The sequence below is a fragment of the Palaemon carinicauda genome, chromosome 42 (genome assembly GCF_036898095.1).
Source record: "Palaemon carinicauda isolate YSFRI2023 chromosome 42, ASM3689809v2, whole genome shotgun sequence".
Lineage (NCBI taxonomy): Eukaryota > Metazoa > Arthropoda > Malacostraca > Decapoda > Palaemonidae > Palaemon > Palaemon carinicauda.
In genome coordinates, this window is record NC_090766.1 from 5,557,372 (window position 1) to 5,572,307 (window position 14,936).

The 14,936-nt window shown below is 32.2% G+C and overlaps 1 protein-coding gene across 1 annotated transcript in view; it reads right to left on the reverse strand.

Moving 5' to 3' along the window:
* The window catches only part of Khc-73 (Kinesin heavy chain 73), an 86,808-nt gene that overhangs the window by 28,772 nt on the left and 43,100 nt on the right, over positions 1 to 14,936 (reverse strand). Inside the window, 1 exon segment of the mRNA XM_068365450.1 lies at positions 295 to 460. Coding sequence (XP_068221551.1) covers positions 295 to 460 — 166 coding nt within the window.

The following is a 14,936-nucleotide window of genomic DNA, read 5'->3' on the forward strand; positions in this document are numbered from 1 at the left end:
ACTTCTACTGACTGTAAATCCTGGACTTCAAATGACAAGACATTCTTTAATTGGAAATAGAGATGATCATATATTTTAAAGGCTTTTTATGTATTCAGAAATGACAAACTAGATTAGAAAAAAAAAGAGAAAGACAAAGCATAAAGCCATACCCCAAGCATAAATATACCCTATGCAAATTACCCACACTACATTAGAAATAAGCACTCCACCTGAAAATTATTAATCATGTTAGTTGAATATAGGAAGAAACCAAATTAGGAGACTGTATTCCTCAAAATACCAAACACTTACACAATCCGAAAGGTCTTTCACTTGGGCCTGGGAGAGAATAACGGTGCTTGTTTTTCTCCGAATGGTGTGAACTTTGTGTGGGTGTAGATATAAGTTGAGCATTGAGGTCCATCACGCTACCTGAACGCGTGACACTGTCTAAGCCACCGTCCAGACTTCCAAACAACTGTAAATGGCCATTAAAAGAAATTAAGTTAAATGACTGAAAGGGAGTGTAACATATGTGCAATGTTCCTTAAAAGATATAAAACCTAGACAAATAGAGGTAATACTGTAGTCTGCTTTGTCTTTGTATTGTGAATATCTAAAACTCAAAAAAGTAAACATTCTCTACAGTAAGCTCTCACTTTTACGTTTTAGTGTAAAATATCAAGAGAAAAGTACGGTATAATTACTTATTCCTACGAGTTACCAATAGAAACCACACCAACACAATTTGCAGGCAAATATAAAATCACAGCACTTGTAGCATAAGTGTGAAATGTTTGAATACTCAAATAGCTGATGAACAAATTGATTGATTTAAAGTTTTCAGGCATCCTGACATCTAAACCAGATGAACGAATACCTCAAATGCCTGCTTTTCATTTTCCAAGAAAAAAAGCAGTGTTTTATATTTGGTGTGACTAGAGATCATATATGTCACTTTTTGAAAATGAGGTTCTACTCAAACTAGTTCAGAGAAAGGATGAGCTCCCTTTTAGGCCAGATTCAAAAGGTAAAAACTGCGAAACTGAAGTTCTTCTCAAGTCAATAATTATGATAGGATGAGCTCACCTCTTAACTATATTTGAAATAGTAACAATTATTCTAATCACGAAGTGACTACAACAGCTAACGTAATTTGGCAAACAGTTACTTCTGATGCTCTTCTGAATGTTATGGCTGCTAAACAGAGGGACTGATTGTAGCAATGCAAGAAGAAAAAAGGGGAAAGAAGTCAAAATAAATTTCCAGCAAATCAAATATCTACAGATCACATATCAGCAGAACATGCATTTTTCAATAATATCCAGAAAGCATAACAAATAAATCTTCAAACTATTGATTCTGCCATAACATTTTGTACAGGTGAAGAAGATATTCACCACTTTATTAAAAAGCTGTGATGCAAGATTCCTGAAGAACATAGGAACAGCTTAAATTATTCTTTAAGAATTCTATAAATATTATCAGTAGTAATATTACAATTTCAAAACATATTCTATATAAATCCTATGAAATTTCTGAGGTAAGGTCTGACATCAAGACAGAATGCGAATAGCAACTCAGGTTACCCGATTACAGCTGTGAACTCGAGAAGAGTTAACTTTGTCAATTTTTTTCACTATTTTCACAAGTTAAAAGAGTGAATTCTATTTTGAGATTAAAACAGCCTTTAAAATATGCTGAAAAACATTTGCACTAATGCAATATATTATGCAAATCGAAGTTATAAGAAAAGTCTAAAAATATTTCCCATACATCATTTTCAAATTGAATGAACACAATTTTCTTGAAGAGATCATTGCATGTGAACAACTAGCAATAACATATTATCAAAACATTCTATAAATACACTGAACATCAACTGTGATTCACTAATAAGAGTAAAAGGTGAGAGCTTACTATACATGAACATATTTTTGTATCTTGATGATAATCTACCTTGTGTCAAATATAACTTCATACTGTACTTTATCTTTGGTAATACATAATCTCATAATCTCCGTTAAAAGTTATATTTTCCTTACACAAACAATATAAAACACCAGTTAATTGTACTTTAGTTTCCACACAAAGCCCAGGATTTTACTTACTGGAATTCTGACCAACTTCAAAAAACAGAACATCCAACCAAATTTGCATAGTTGTTTTCCCTAGGTGATATTAACCTTACTGTACCTGGCCAGGTAAAACAGCATATGGAAAATGCAACTACAGACAAAGCAGCATCCATTATTATTGGAACAGTCATTACCGTAAGCATTTATAACAACTCGATTCACTGATAAGTAACAATACAAATCATTAACTGTAAGCACATTTAAACATACACAAATAATGGAAAGGCAATTAAAGAGAAAATTTGTTAACTTAAATATAAAAGGCGGCAACTTGTGAAATTTTACCTTGTGTCAATGTCTCTAGAATATCAACACAGTAGTTTATGTAATTTTCCTTACATCGCCAAACATTAAGCATTACAGTACATACAAATATTTGACAATAACACTTTATCTTACAGGTTTCACATAAAATATTAGTACTTGTGCAATCTAATTTAATAGCTTAAAATTTAAAGGCCTTTGCACAATTTTACAGTATAGTAATACCATTCTTACCACATGAGAATGTGCTAAATCACATGTACTGTACTAAAATCTCGTAAGTAATTCACTAACAAAGCTTCTAAAGAAAATCATATGGTACAGAAACACTAATAGTTTATATACTTCCAGAGCAGCCCCTCACTTAAACTATCATTATAAATGTCTTCTTTGATCACATTAATACAAACACCCCCTGGTATTAACCCTTTTACCCCCAGGGCTCTTTGGAAATTTCCAACCCTTAACCCCCAGGGGGTTATTTTTTTCCCAGCACATTTTTTTTTTAAATTGCTCTAACAGCCTTAATTTTTGTCATAGAGAGGTCAGGTTGGTCTCATTCTCTTGGAAAATGCCTGAATTTTCTCAAAAAAATTATCAAAAATATATAAAAAAAAAATTTATAGCATTTTTTTGCAAGGACGTACCGGTACGTCCATGGGGGTAAAGGGATGGGTTTTGTGAAACGTACCAGTACGTCCTTTGGGGGTAAAAGGGTTAAGGATTATTAGGTATTCTCATATAGAACATTGCAAGTGTACGCACATATTTCTTTTGGTTTTGAAACGTCCCTTTATTATTGAGGAGCATCAACCCTAAACATTGTAGTTATATATGTTTAACGGGATAAAATCCACAATCCTAATGTAAAATGTACTGCTTCTAGATTTCTTTCCCCCTTACAAGGGAAGCAAAACTTTCAAAGGAGTAATCTTTCCATTTTTACAGTAATAACACTATATAATAAGTTTTATTTGGATATTGCATTCCCATGTTAGAGGCTAAATGTGGTGGATAATGTGGGAGGGTGGGCTGTGACACCCTAGCAGTACCAGCTGAACTCGGTTGAGTCCCTTGTTAGGCTGGGAGGAACGTAGAGAGTAGAGGTCCCCTTTTTGTTTTTGTTTCTTTGTTGATGTCGGCTACCCCCCAAAATTGGGGGAAGTGCCTTGGTATATGTATGTATGTATGTATGTATGTTAGTGGCTATGTTAGAAGCGGTTGGCTTGCATGCCCAGCAACTGAAGGTTAAAGGAATGACTCCTCGGAAAAGATAAGCTCATCTACAAGCCAAGACTGATTGTTCTAGTGCTGGTGAAAAAGGAAACTGAATCTGTGGTCTCGTCCTGTTTATTCTAAAATGCTTGTGAAAAGTGCATGTGGCATGAAGAGTTGCAAAGATTTCTCTGAAATTTTTCTGAAATGATTTACCAGTTCCATTTTATAGTAACTGCATTAAAAATGAATTAAAATTATGTATGTAAAGGCTTATATTATCGATAATGATTTATTATATAGTAGTCCAGTACCCACAGAGAGGCAATGAGTTACTTAGGGGTGCTTTTGCTGTTACTGGCTTTAGACTGCCTTGAACCATAAAAATAAATCTGGAAACCACAAAATATTGCAAAGAAGTTTTCTCTGAAATTTTTCTGAAATGATTTACCAGTTCCATTTTATAATAACTGCATTAAAAATGAATTAAAATTATGTATATAAAGGCTTATACTATCGATAATGATTTATCATATAGTAGTCCAGTACCCACAGAGAGGCAAGGAGTTACTTAAGGATGCTTTTGCTGTTACTGGGTTTAGACTGCCTTGAACCATAAAAATAAATCTGGAAACCACAAAATAATTTTCCTGAGTTCAGAAGTGAGTGGGCTACCAATCAGAACTTGATGTGTTTATGTTAGATAGAGAACAATATTAATGAATACTGTATTACGAAAGAGAATCAGAATAAAAAAACTGCACTACAATATTTTAAGTCTTGACTTACATACATAAAGTATATGGTAAATTATTCTTTTAAAGTGAATCTTTAGGCAATAACATCTCTTTCAGTACAATTTTCCCCCTAGATAATGATCAAAAACTGAATTATGTGTCCATTGAAAGGCTCTGGAACCATGAATAAACACAATAAAAATAACGTCCAGACTGAGAAATAATTAATCTAGAATAGTCACGTGTATTAAAGGATGTTATTTAAAATCTTGAGTACATCATCAGCTGGGATCTCAATGAAAATCAAGAAGCCTTGTGACACTCCTTACATAGCTGGTTGCAAAAACCAATTGCGCTTTTGTTCATAGGGCAATCAAAGAAATTCTCACTGTTTAAAAAAGGATTTGAGAATTTTCAATTTTATGTATTGAATATTAGTCAGCAGGTATTAGCACCAGGAGTAAAAGTAAATAATGATAAATGCAGATATTGAATATATTCAAAATAACTGAAAAACATTACTCAAGCTTTATGGCATAATAACCGCTGAATTGTAATCAGTGCTAAAGATTCCTTGGAAAGTATCCTCCTCCTCTAGTTGGATTATTCAGTTGTATCATTTGGCTTCTCACACTTGGTTGTCCAAGCCTTTTAACTTAACCATGCATAAATTATTGCCCATCACTTCAAGGAAAATCCTATTAGCAAGGCCTGTGGAGGTCTGGAAATGTAACGCAACTCGCTATGAGTAAGGCACACACTCCACTTAGCACCAACATGCTAACCACATGAATTAAAACTTTCCTGTCAAATGCATCATGCTTAAACAGCAGAGGTAATGCAGAAATGTCTTCATAATAAAAAAATACAAATGTTAAGAATTTATAACAAAGAATAACTGAACTTAACTTTGAAAATGCACAAATTGAGTATTTTTTAAGGTTTCTTTTATTAATCAGAGTGTTCTTTTTATCTTTTTGTGTTTCCTTTGTCAAAACCAAGTTTTTATCTACACTATTCCACACTATTTATCTTGTAGTAAGAAAAACATTGCTATACTGTAAACATTTCTTAGTGTCAATAGCCAAGAAAGCTTTCCGTAATTCCCTGACAACATTGCATATCAACATAATCTAAAGTTTTGCTTTTGATAACATCAGTGGTGCATAAACACTTAGAATCTGTGAGTTCCAAGCGAACTGGGTGCTTAATACTGTTGAAAACAGAAAATACCTTAAATTCAAAAGGTCAACAGTACTGATTCTTCCTGTTGCTGCAATAAGTGATAAGATCTGAAGAAACACTGACACACGATAATTCAAAAAACACAAATAAATAAAATGTGTAACTTCAATGTAGAAAAATGTGAATCTCAGCCATATACATATCCAAATGTCTCCTGTTCTCTCTAGGGATTTGGAATATAAAAGTATACTACGAGGATCATGCTGCTACCATGTGTTAGCTAAATTATCATAATGGTTTCGTAATACATAAAGGAAGTCTTGTATTTTATTTCAATGTGCGACACTTAACTCAAGTCTAAATGAACACCCTCATGCATGAAGCGGGGGAATGGTTTAGTATTACATCATGCAGGTTAAAGCTTCAGTGATGTTGCACAGCATAACCTAGCTATTACTGAATGCCCCACAGTAACGTTAATACAGAGGGTAGTACCTAACGACAACCAAGGCACTTCAATATTCTAGTTTTCTATAGTCATCTATAGAAAATTCTAATTCATTGGTCTAATTCTTTTATGACAATAACTACCTTTTCCATAGACATCAATATATTCATACTAATACAATACAATACAATAATCACAATCTGATTGTTATCTGTAAAAACAATGTGTTATTCAGTGACCATAACATAAGGGAAAGCACAGTATAATGTATGAGTAATGTTTGAAATACTGTATTTTACCTTGAGCACTTTAAGATACATCACTGTATTTCTCCAAGTTTAACTTAATGATCTGAATAAAAAGTCTCGTGTGTGCATTTGGTTTGAAAAGAGCAAAATCATGTGGTGTGGTAATAAGCGTGTAATTGAACAGTTTCTCATCCTATTTGTTTCACTTTTTATATATAATTCTAAAAGATTAATTTAGATTGGGAGAAATATTATTTTTTTTAAATCTAGATTTTGGGAGTTACAATACAGTATCTAGGGTCTTACAAAATACATTTTAGGTATTCAGATACAAAAACCAAACATAGTAGGCTCAATTTGAATATTAACAGCAATGACATACTGCACGTATGGTCAGGGTGGTGGATAATCTTCAATATCTTGAGAAACATGTACGTATGAGGGTTCTACAGGTGATTTGAAAAAATTTTTTGTACTGCAGCGCTCCTAAAATTTATATTGTACTCATATGTGTGGATAAATGTATTTTTACAACATCAAACTCAACCACATGCATATGCCTATCCCCGTTAAAGGAAGGCATACGTCACTGTTTCACAAAACTACCTATATTTTCTAAAACATTTCTTTTGCTTAAGCTTATTGATAATCACACTGCATAAAGAACAAAAGACTCTACAGAAAAAATCTATAGCATTTGAAAGTCTCACAAATGTAGATAATCAAAATTATTCTCTTTGAGAATTAGCTGAGACAGTCTTTGCGTACCAACCAAATTCAAAATGTTAAAAATATATATTTTTAAAAAGTAAAAGGAATTCTAAAACCATAAATGTCTTTTTAAACAGTTTTCAAAATTATCTATCAATAAAATTTATCAATAAAAATGCTTGGAGTTAAAAAAATTGTTCTCATGAACTTGAAAATTGGTTTTGAAAAATGTAAAAAGCCACAGCTGTCAACAGACTTGAAAAATATCTATACAGTGGAAATATCAATAAGCAAACCATCTAATAATGCATCTAAATGTTCAAAAAGTTCCTATTTATTTTTCATAATTTCAAAATGTTTGTCACACATACAACTGTATATTAAAATGTAATAATCTAATAAATACCTACTTAACGATAGAACAATTATGTTCAAACTACCTAAAATTACTAATAAAACTAAATGTGCTAACATGATGACAGAGTGAAAATTGCAAGAATGGGCATTTCCTTTCATAAATTGCCTTAAGAGAACTGAATAGTATTCTATCAAGTAGAATAATATATACACTTTAAATGAACACATACTCTGCCGAGTTACATATATTTCTCTATTGAGAATTATAAAATCATTATTTTTTTTGAAATTTTTTTATATAACTTTCATATCAACGACTTGAACATTAATCATGCCAAAGCTATTACAAACTCCGTTCCTGTGGGTCCTTGTGGTAGAAGAGCAATGAACACTTGTAATTAAAAGCTATCTCCTCTATACAATAATAATTATTTTAACTCATAACCTTCACTAGATAGCATCAAGTGTCTACATACTCTGGCATTACATAATTTTACTCTATTGTAATATTCCCATTGATGCTAAGGAGTAGATCCCCCGTAGAAATGTGGCAACATAATCTACAATGAATCGAATACTACAAATTTTGAAGATACTTTGTATTTTTCCTAACTATGCAACCGGAGTCATTTATATGATTTTCTCCTAAGTCATTTAGTTACGACCAGAATTAAAGTTGTGGGATTCTGGTAATGTTGTATGGTTAACAACTAACCCACTCATGTTAGGTAGGTGTAGCCGAGTCAGTCAGTGAAACAGTTTCACTAATCTTGTGGTGGGGTGGGACATTTAAAATAAATGACTCAGGTCTGTATAGCTAATAAAAAGAAAGATTAACTTTAAAATTTGTAGTTTTTTTAATAAACAAATACAACCCCTCGACATTTATTTGGGGTGTCTTCCTTAAGTGAGATGAAGTCCCCTTTAGCAGGCAGGCATCTGCCTAACCCTTAACTCCAATAAAAAATGTTGACATTCTAAGACCACCTCGTATGAAAGGCAAAGTAAAAATGTTGGTCCCAATCAAGTGACATTGACATTGTCATTCCAAGTGAAATTTGAAATTAATGTCAAATAAAATATCTCTTACCTCCATGAGTGTTTCTTCAGAGTAGATACTCCCAAATGAGGGATGTCCAGAAGAGTAATAAGGTAAAGAACTCATTCATTCTACTTTCACACTCACTTATGCTGTACAAAAACAATAATATGACCAAAGGTTAGTCATCATGAAAAAGGCAATTTTTTAATTACTGTATAACAGCAACTACAGAACCAAAAGAAAAAGTGTCAGGCAATTTGTGTGTACAGTCCTTAAGGTAATGTAAAGTGAAGGTGGTCTGCCTATGCCAGGCTCCAGCACTAATTACTTAGGCTACTGGGTGGTTTTTTGGGAAAGCCAGGGTTGCAGCAATACCACAGATATCATGAGCTATGGGAGGGGCCCAAGTTGGCGCTTCTCCCAAGGATTTATAGGATTTAAGTAAGACTTCCCACAACCAAAAATAGATGGTGTTCTTTGTTACCCTCTTTTTGTTGTGATCTTTACTCAGAATTAAGTTAAGGATAGGACAAAAAATAGCAGTTCTCAAGGTAAAATTTAACCACCCTCACATGAACAAGTAACAGACTGTCCAGATCATCACTTACTCTCTGATAGCCAAAATGGAAAAGGAATCAAATCTGTTATTAACAATAGATGGATTATGGGTTTTAGCCACAAACTCTGAAACAAAAGAAAAAGACAGACTTTTCTAGCCCTTGGAGTGTGAAACAAGACAAGATAGGCCATAAAGCTCAACCACCCTCTTAGATTAGACTAAGGCCAGAAGGATGATTGTTTTTAAGGTGAGGTTTTGATCTAGTCTCTATGAAGAGGTTCATAAGGTACCATTTTTTGTGATCTTAGAAGCTTAATCACACTCCAAGATGGGGGTTTGAGTTCCTGAGGTGGGCAAGACTGCTCAAAACTCTTGATCAGAGCTAAGAGTTCGCACAAGAAAGAGAGGTATATTTCCTTGTCTAAAAACCTGGCTTAAGGTTAACCAATAACCTCTCATTATTGTGACCGAGTGAAACTTCTCCTTCTGCAGTGACACCAAAAAGTACACAATTATTTGAATAGTGGCTTTGAGTGGAGCAATACCTCTTCCACAACACCAATTGCAGAAGATAAACCAGTTTGTTTGATAGACTGCTGCAAAAGACTTGCTGAGGTATCCTGATAATTTCTTCGCGGTTGGTCTCAAATAGCCTCTATTTCAGAAATGCTGAATAACCTACAGCCATGAAGACATAGGCAATGTACTGCATCGTGAAGCTTTCTGACATGAGGTTGACAGAGAAGATATGGCCACTCCCTACAAACATCCCAAATACAGGAAGGGGTACAGTGCTTACCTCGACAACTTGGGCAAACAGGATGGGAATTGACCTCGACCAAGCTTATGAAGGTAACACACAGATGCCTATGAGGACTGAGACAGGTCCTCATACAACCTTCAACAGCACTTATAATCACTCTCACATAAAGCAAAAAGGAAAAGCATAAAGCACATCACGGCATGGTTGTTAACCCTTTTACCGCCAAGCTATTTGGAACTTTCCAGCCCTTAACCCCCAGGGGTTATTTTTTTTCAAGCACATTTTGCAGTATATTTTTTTAAAATTGCTCTAACAGCCTTAATTTTTATCATAGAGAGGAAAATGCCTGAAGTTTCTCAAAAAAATTATCAAAATTATCAAAAAAAAATGTAAATAGCAGTTTTTTGCAAGGACGTATCGGTACGTCCACGGGGGTAAAGGGATGAGTTTTGTGAAACGTACCAGCATGTCCTTTGGGGGTAAAAGGGTTAACAGGTTTGCCAGCTATAGCGACCAGGAGTTGAGTGGAGCTGTTTTGCCGACTCAGGCGTTCGTTCCCAGCATGGGTGGGATAGTTGGTAACCAAATAATTTTATCAGAATCCCACAACTTCTTTAATTCTGGTTGTAACTGAATGACTAAGGAGTAAACCATATAAATGACAAGGGTTTGTATTTGTGTAGGAACAATTTATAATTTCAAGGGAATATTTTTATATAACTACTTATAAAATATGAGAAAAACAAAAGAAGCTAAACAAGAAAACAAGAACCTAAATCAGAGGGAAAGTAATACATATACAGAGCTGTATTAAAAAAAAAAGCATATCATAAGACAATCTATGAAAGAGAAAGCTTATTAAACCAATCTTCATTCTGCTGTCACCATGGGCCTATGTCCAAATGAAGTACTTCCGAAATCTATATAAAAGGCAGGGCTGTGTCGTGATACAGGGGTGATGTCTAGGTGCATGACCTTCACAAACAGCAGTGTGTTTATCAGTCATGATATATATATAAAGCTCAAGGGTCAGTTCTATTTCAATACAATGATTTCAGAGTTCGTTTAGTCTCATTCCCATATCCTGAAAAGTATTTTGAACAAACATGCCTTAGAGTAAGCTACTGAATACTCTTTTTTTTATTATATAACATGAGAGAGCACACTACTGAAATATTGTATTGGGAGATTCTCACTGTGTGACAAGTATAAAGTGTCAGGGGAGAGGGAAAAACTACACTAAAGAATACCATATTAAAGAAACCTACACCTTCTTGCTTTAATGGAAATAAATTACCTTGGAGAGATATGTAATATAAAGGAGCAGAGGAATCAACTGATAAATGAATAGCATACAAGTAGCCATAGAAGTTAAAAAACATGACTTTGTAAGATGAGTGCTTGAGAACTTTTACACAGCAGAATGTAAAAAATATAAAAAAGGAAAAGGCATTAAAACAAATATTTTATAATCTATCTTGTATGAATAAAAATGTAAGAATATGAGAATGTCTGTATCCATTAAAAATAAAGCTAGATTACTCAATGTAACAAGTGTGTTTTTCTTGCAGAATTGAAGTACGCGTATTTGACTCTGATATTAGTTTTAGGTTTGCAGTACGCGTTTTAGGTTTGCAGTACGCGTATTTGACTCTGATATTAGTTTTAGGTTTGCAGTACGCGTATTTGACTCTGATATTAGTTTTAGGTTTGCAGTACACGTATTTGACTCTGATATTAGTTTTAGGTTTGCAGTACGCGTATTTGACTCTGATATTAGTTTTAGGTTTGCAGTACGCGTATTTGACTCTGATATTAGTTTTCTATCAACCTAATATAAAAGATGATATTCCCCAAACGCTCTTTTAAATATAGAAGTGGGTCTTCTGAAATGGTATAGTCTATAAATATCACTACAGTCGGCTTAAAAGAATCTTGTGCCTATGGAAAAACTGCGAGAAACCAATATAAATTATCGAATCAGCTCTGAAGCAGTCAGATACTGCTGTTTACAATAGCTGACTGATATGTGATATACATCACCAGCACTCCATAAACAAATCAGTATACAAAAATATATTACTCAAAGAAATGCTTTATAAAACTACAATAAAATTTCTATTGATAATAAATTCATCCTGATTTTGTGTTAATTAAAAATTACAGTTATCTACTTAGCTAGCTCCTCCTATTATTGATTATATCCTTACTTACTGTTATAAGTATATAAATCCAACTCTATATACTACAACCCAATTAACATATACTTCTCATTAGCCAAAAAAATCAAAGAAATGGAGCTAAGGATGTCTTTCATTAATAATATAAGAGGCACAAAATCATAAGATACATGTTTTGTATAAATCAGATTTAAATAGTTTTTAGCAAACATATACGTATGTGTGTCTATATCCTTCAAGTGTCATTTCAAAATCTAATATTGATAAATCTGAGCTTGCATTCCTATGACAAAGAACATAATATATGTGGTATCTTTTAAACTCTGTTTGGAGTAATTTTGAACTGCTAAAACACATCTAATAAAATTGGATACTTGACATTAATAATTGGACGAAAACAAAACAACACATAATAAAATTACAAAATGTTAACCCAAAAAGAAATGAAAATATGTCAACACAGCCATGTAAAAGAAATACAAATCAAAACACAAGACCATAACATGTCTAGGTCAGAGAATAGGTGTAGGTTTCTCTAATAACTATAAGATGCAAGTTAAAACTGGCTGTCTCACGCTACCTCTAGGTTAGTCCTCAATCGTTTCTGGAGCTGCAAGATTAAACCCTACTCTCGTCATTTTGTTTAACTAGATTATTGTACTTATAAGTAAGGTAAATATACAGATTTTACAAGAGCTATCTAATAATAATGCTATTGATTTCTGCAGATAATATTTACAATAATGACAGGGTATAAAAGAATCATTCTACAATTCTCTTTCCTGGATAACTGATCTTGTAATCAAGGCCATAGCAAATATTTTAAAAGTTATCTTGCATCTACCTACCACTTAGTCTAAAATTCTTTTATGTATTTTCCAAATTCTATTTCATGAAGAAATAGAATAAAAATGAAGGCAAACTACGTAAAACAAGGTAAATATATCCACTTTTCAGGTTCACATTTAAATAGTTACAAAACACAATAAAGTAAATGAGAATAACAAATACAACTCCTATCTTTAACTATATACAGGATAGTATTTGATATACTGTACACATATATTCATATATATATATACATATATATATACAGTATATATATATACATATATATATATATATATATATATATATATATATATATATATATATATATATATATATATATACATATATATGCAGCACATACATTATGCAAAAATAATTAGTATCATTTTATATATATATATATATATATATATATATATATATATACATATATATCTGTATATAGTAAAGTAGTTATTTATAGTATATTCATTCAATAGGAGTTTGAATATTCAAAAAGAAAATTATCCAGTATAGTGAATACAAATTCATAAGTCCTCATATCATTTTTGTTTGCTTTAGAGTATTTCATATATATAAATATAAATATATATATATATATATATATATATATATATATATATATACAAATATACGTATATATATATATATATATATATATATATATATATATATATATATATATATATATACATATACCGTATATATATATACATACAAATATACGTATATATATACAGTATATATTTATATATATATATATATATATATATATATATATATATATATATATATATATATATATACAGTATATATATTACGTATATATATATATATATATATATATATATATATGTATATATATATATATATATTACATATATATATATATATATATATATATATATATATATATTTATATACATATATACTGTGACTATATCCACACATAGTAATGAGCTAAAGTTACGATAATATGAGGATAAGGAGATTTGTTCTTAAAACTGAGGTCCAGTGAAAAAAATTAAAGATGAAATTCAAATACTAATTATACCAGATGCAACCATGAAATGATGAAAACATGGATTTAACCAACCATGCAACTTGTAATCTACAGTTTTCATAGGTTTATCATACTTTCACTTGCACGAAAATCATTTTTTCTCAAACACTCTTTTAAAGAGCAAAGATATAAGGGCACAACACTGTAAATGTGGGAATGTATAAGGACAGGTTTTGATTGATATAGAGACAAATTGACAGAAGGAAAGTGTAGTGTGGATTTCACAGGGAGGATTACAAAAGGGATTTTGACGAAGGAAAAATCTATTTCTGGGCGAGAGACCTGTGCCGCCCAGTGAAATGCTCCTTTTACATCATTTCTAAGTTTTTACCTTAGAAATGATGTAAAAGGAGCATTTCACTGGGCGGCACAGGTCTCTCGCCCAGAAAATAAATATGCAAACAAGAGTGACTCTCTCGGTGTAGAAGTAGGTGTCATACAAAAGATGATGTCCTCTCGTGATGATAGGGCAAGAAGCACAATAAGATTATCAACAAACGTAGATATGATTTATGGCAAAGAATAGAGGCTCTGAATGGAATGTATAATGACTGTATCTGATACAATGTTAACTGGTCTAAGGGAAAAATTAAATAGACTGGTGAGAAAGTAAAAAGTATATATCAAGAAGGAAGTTATGTAAAATAGACATGGAATAGAATATGGAGTAATAAATATAAACGGTGTCATGGAAGAAATAGGCTTTTAATTCCCAAAGTTAATAATGATAGAAAGAATCAGCTGAACAAGAATACTTGAAGAGATTGTAACTGTTGTACGAGAATGAAAAGCATCAAAGCCGTCAAGATAAAATTTGAAAAAATGTGAACTGTAGATATAAAATAATTGTGGACAAAAATTGTATGCAAGGAGAGGAAAGGAAACAATGTTAAAATCTAAAGGGATAATTCCCTTTTGAGGACGAGGACAGAGCTAGGGAAGAATCAGGAATTATTAATATTCAGACAAAATGAGCGATTTGCACACCAGCAAATAATAGCGTTTCACTGTACAGTATTGTATATATAACAAGAGGTGGGGGGGTTTACACACTTGATACAGAATCTGCAGTGTAGAGGTATAAATTGACTACGCAGATCTCGTACTTTGATTATTCATTTCATATTTATTGGATTTTCTTATCCTTTATTTGGGAGTTAGAAAGGATGAAGCAACAATCATTGGAAAATCTTTTTTTTCATCTAAAGGTGCT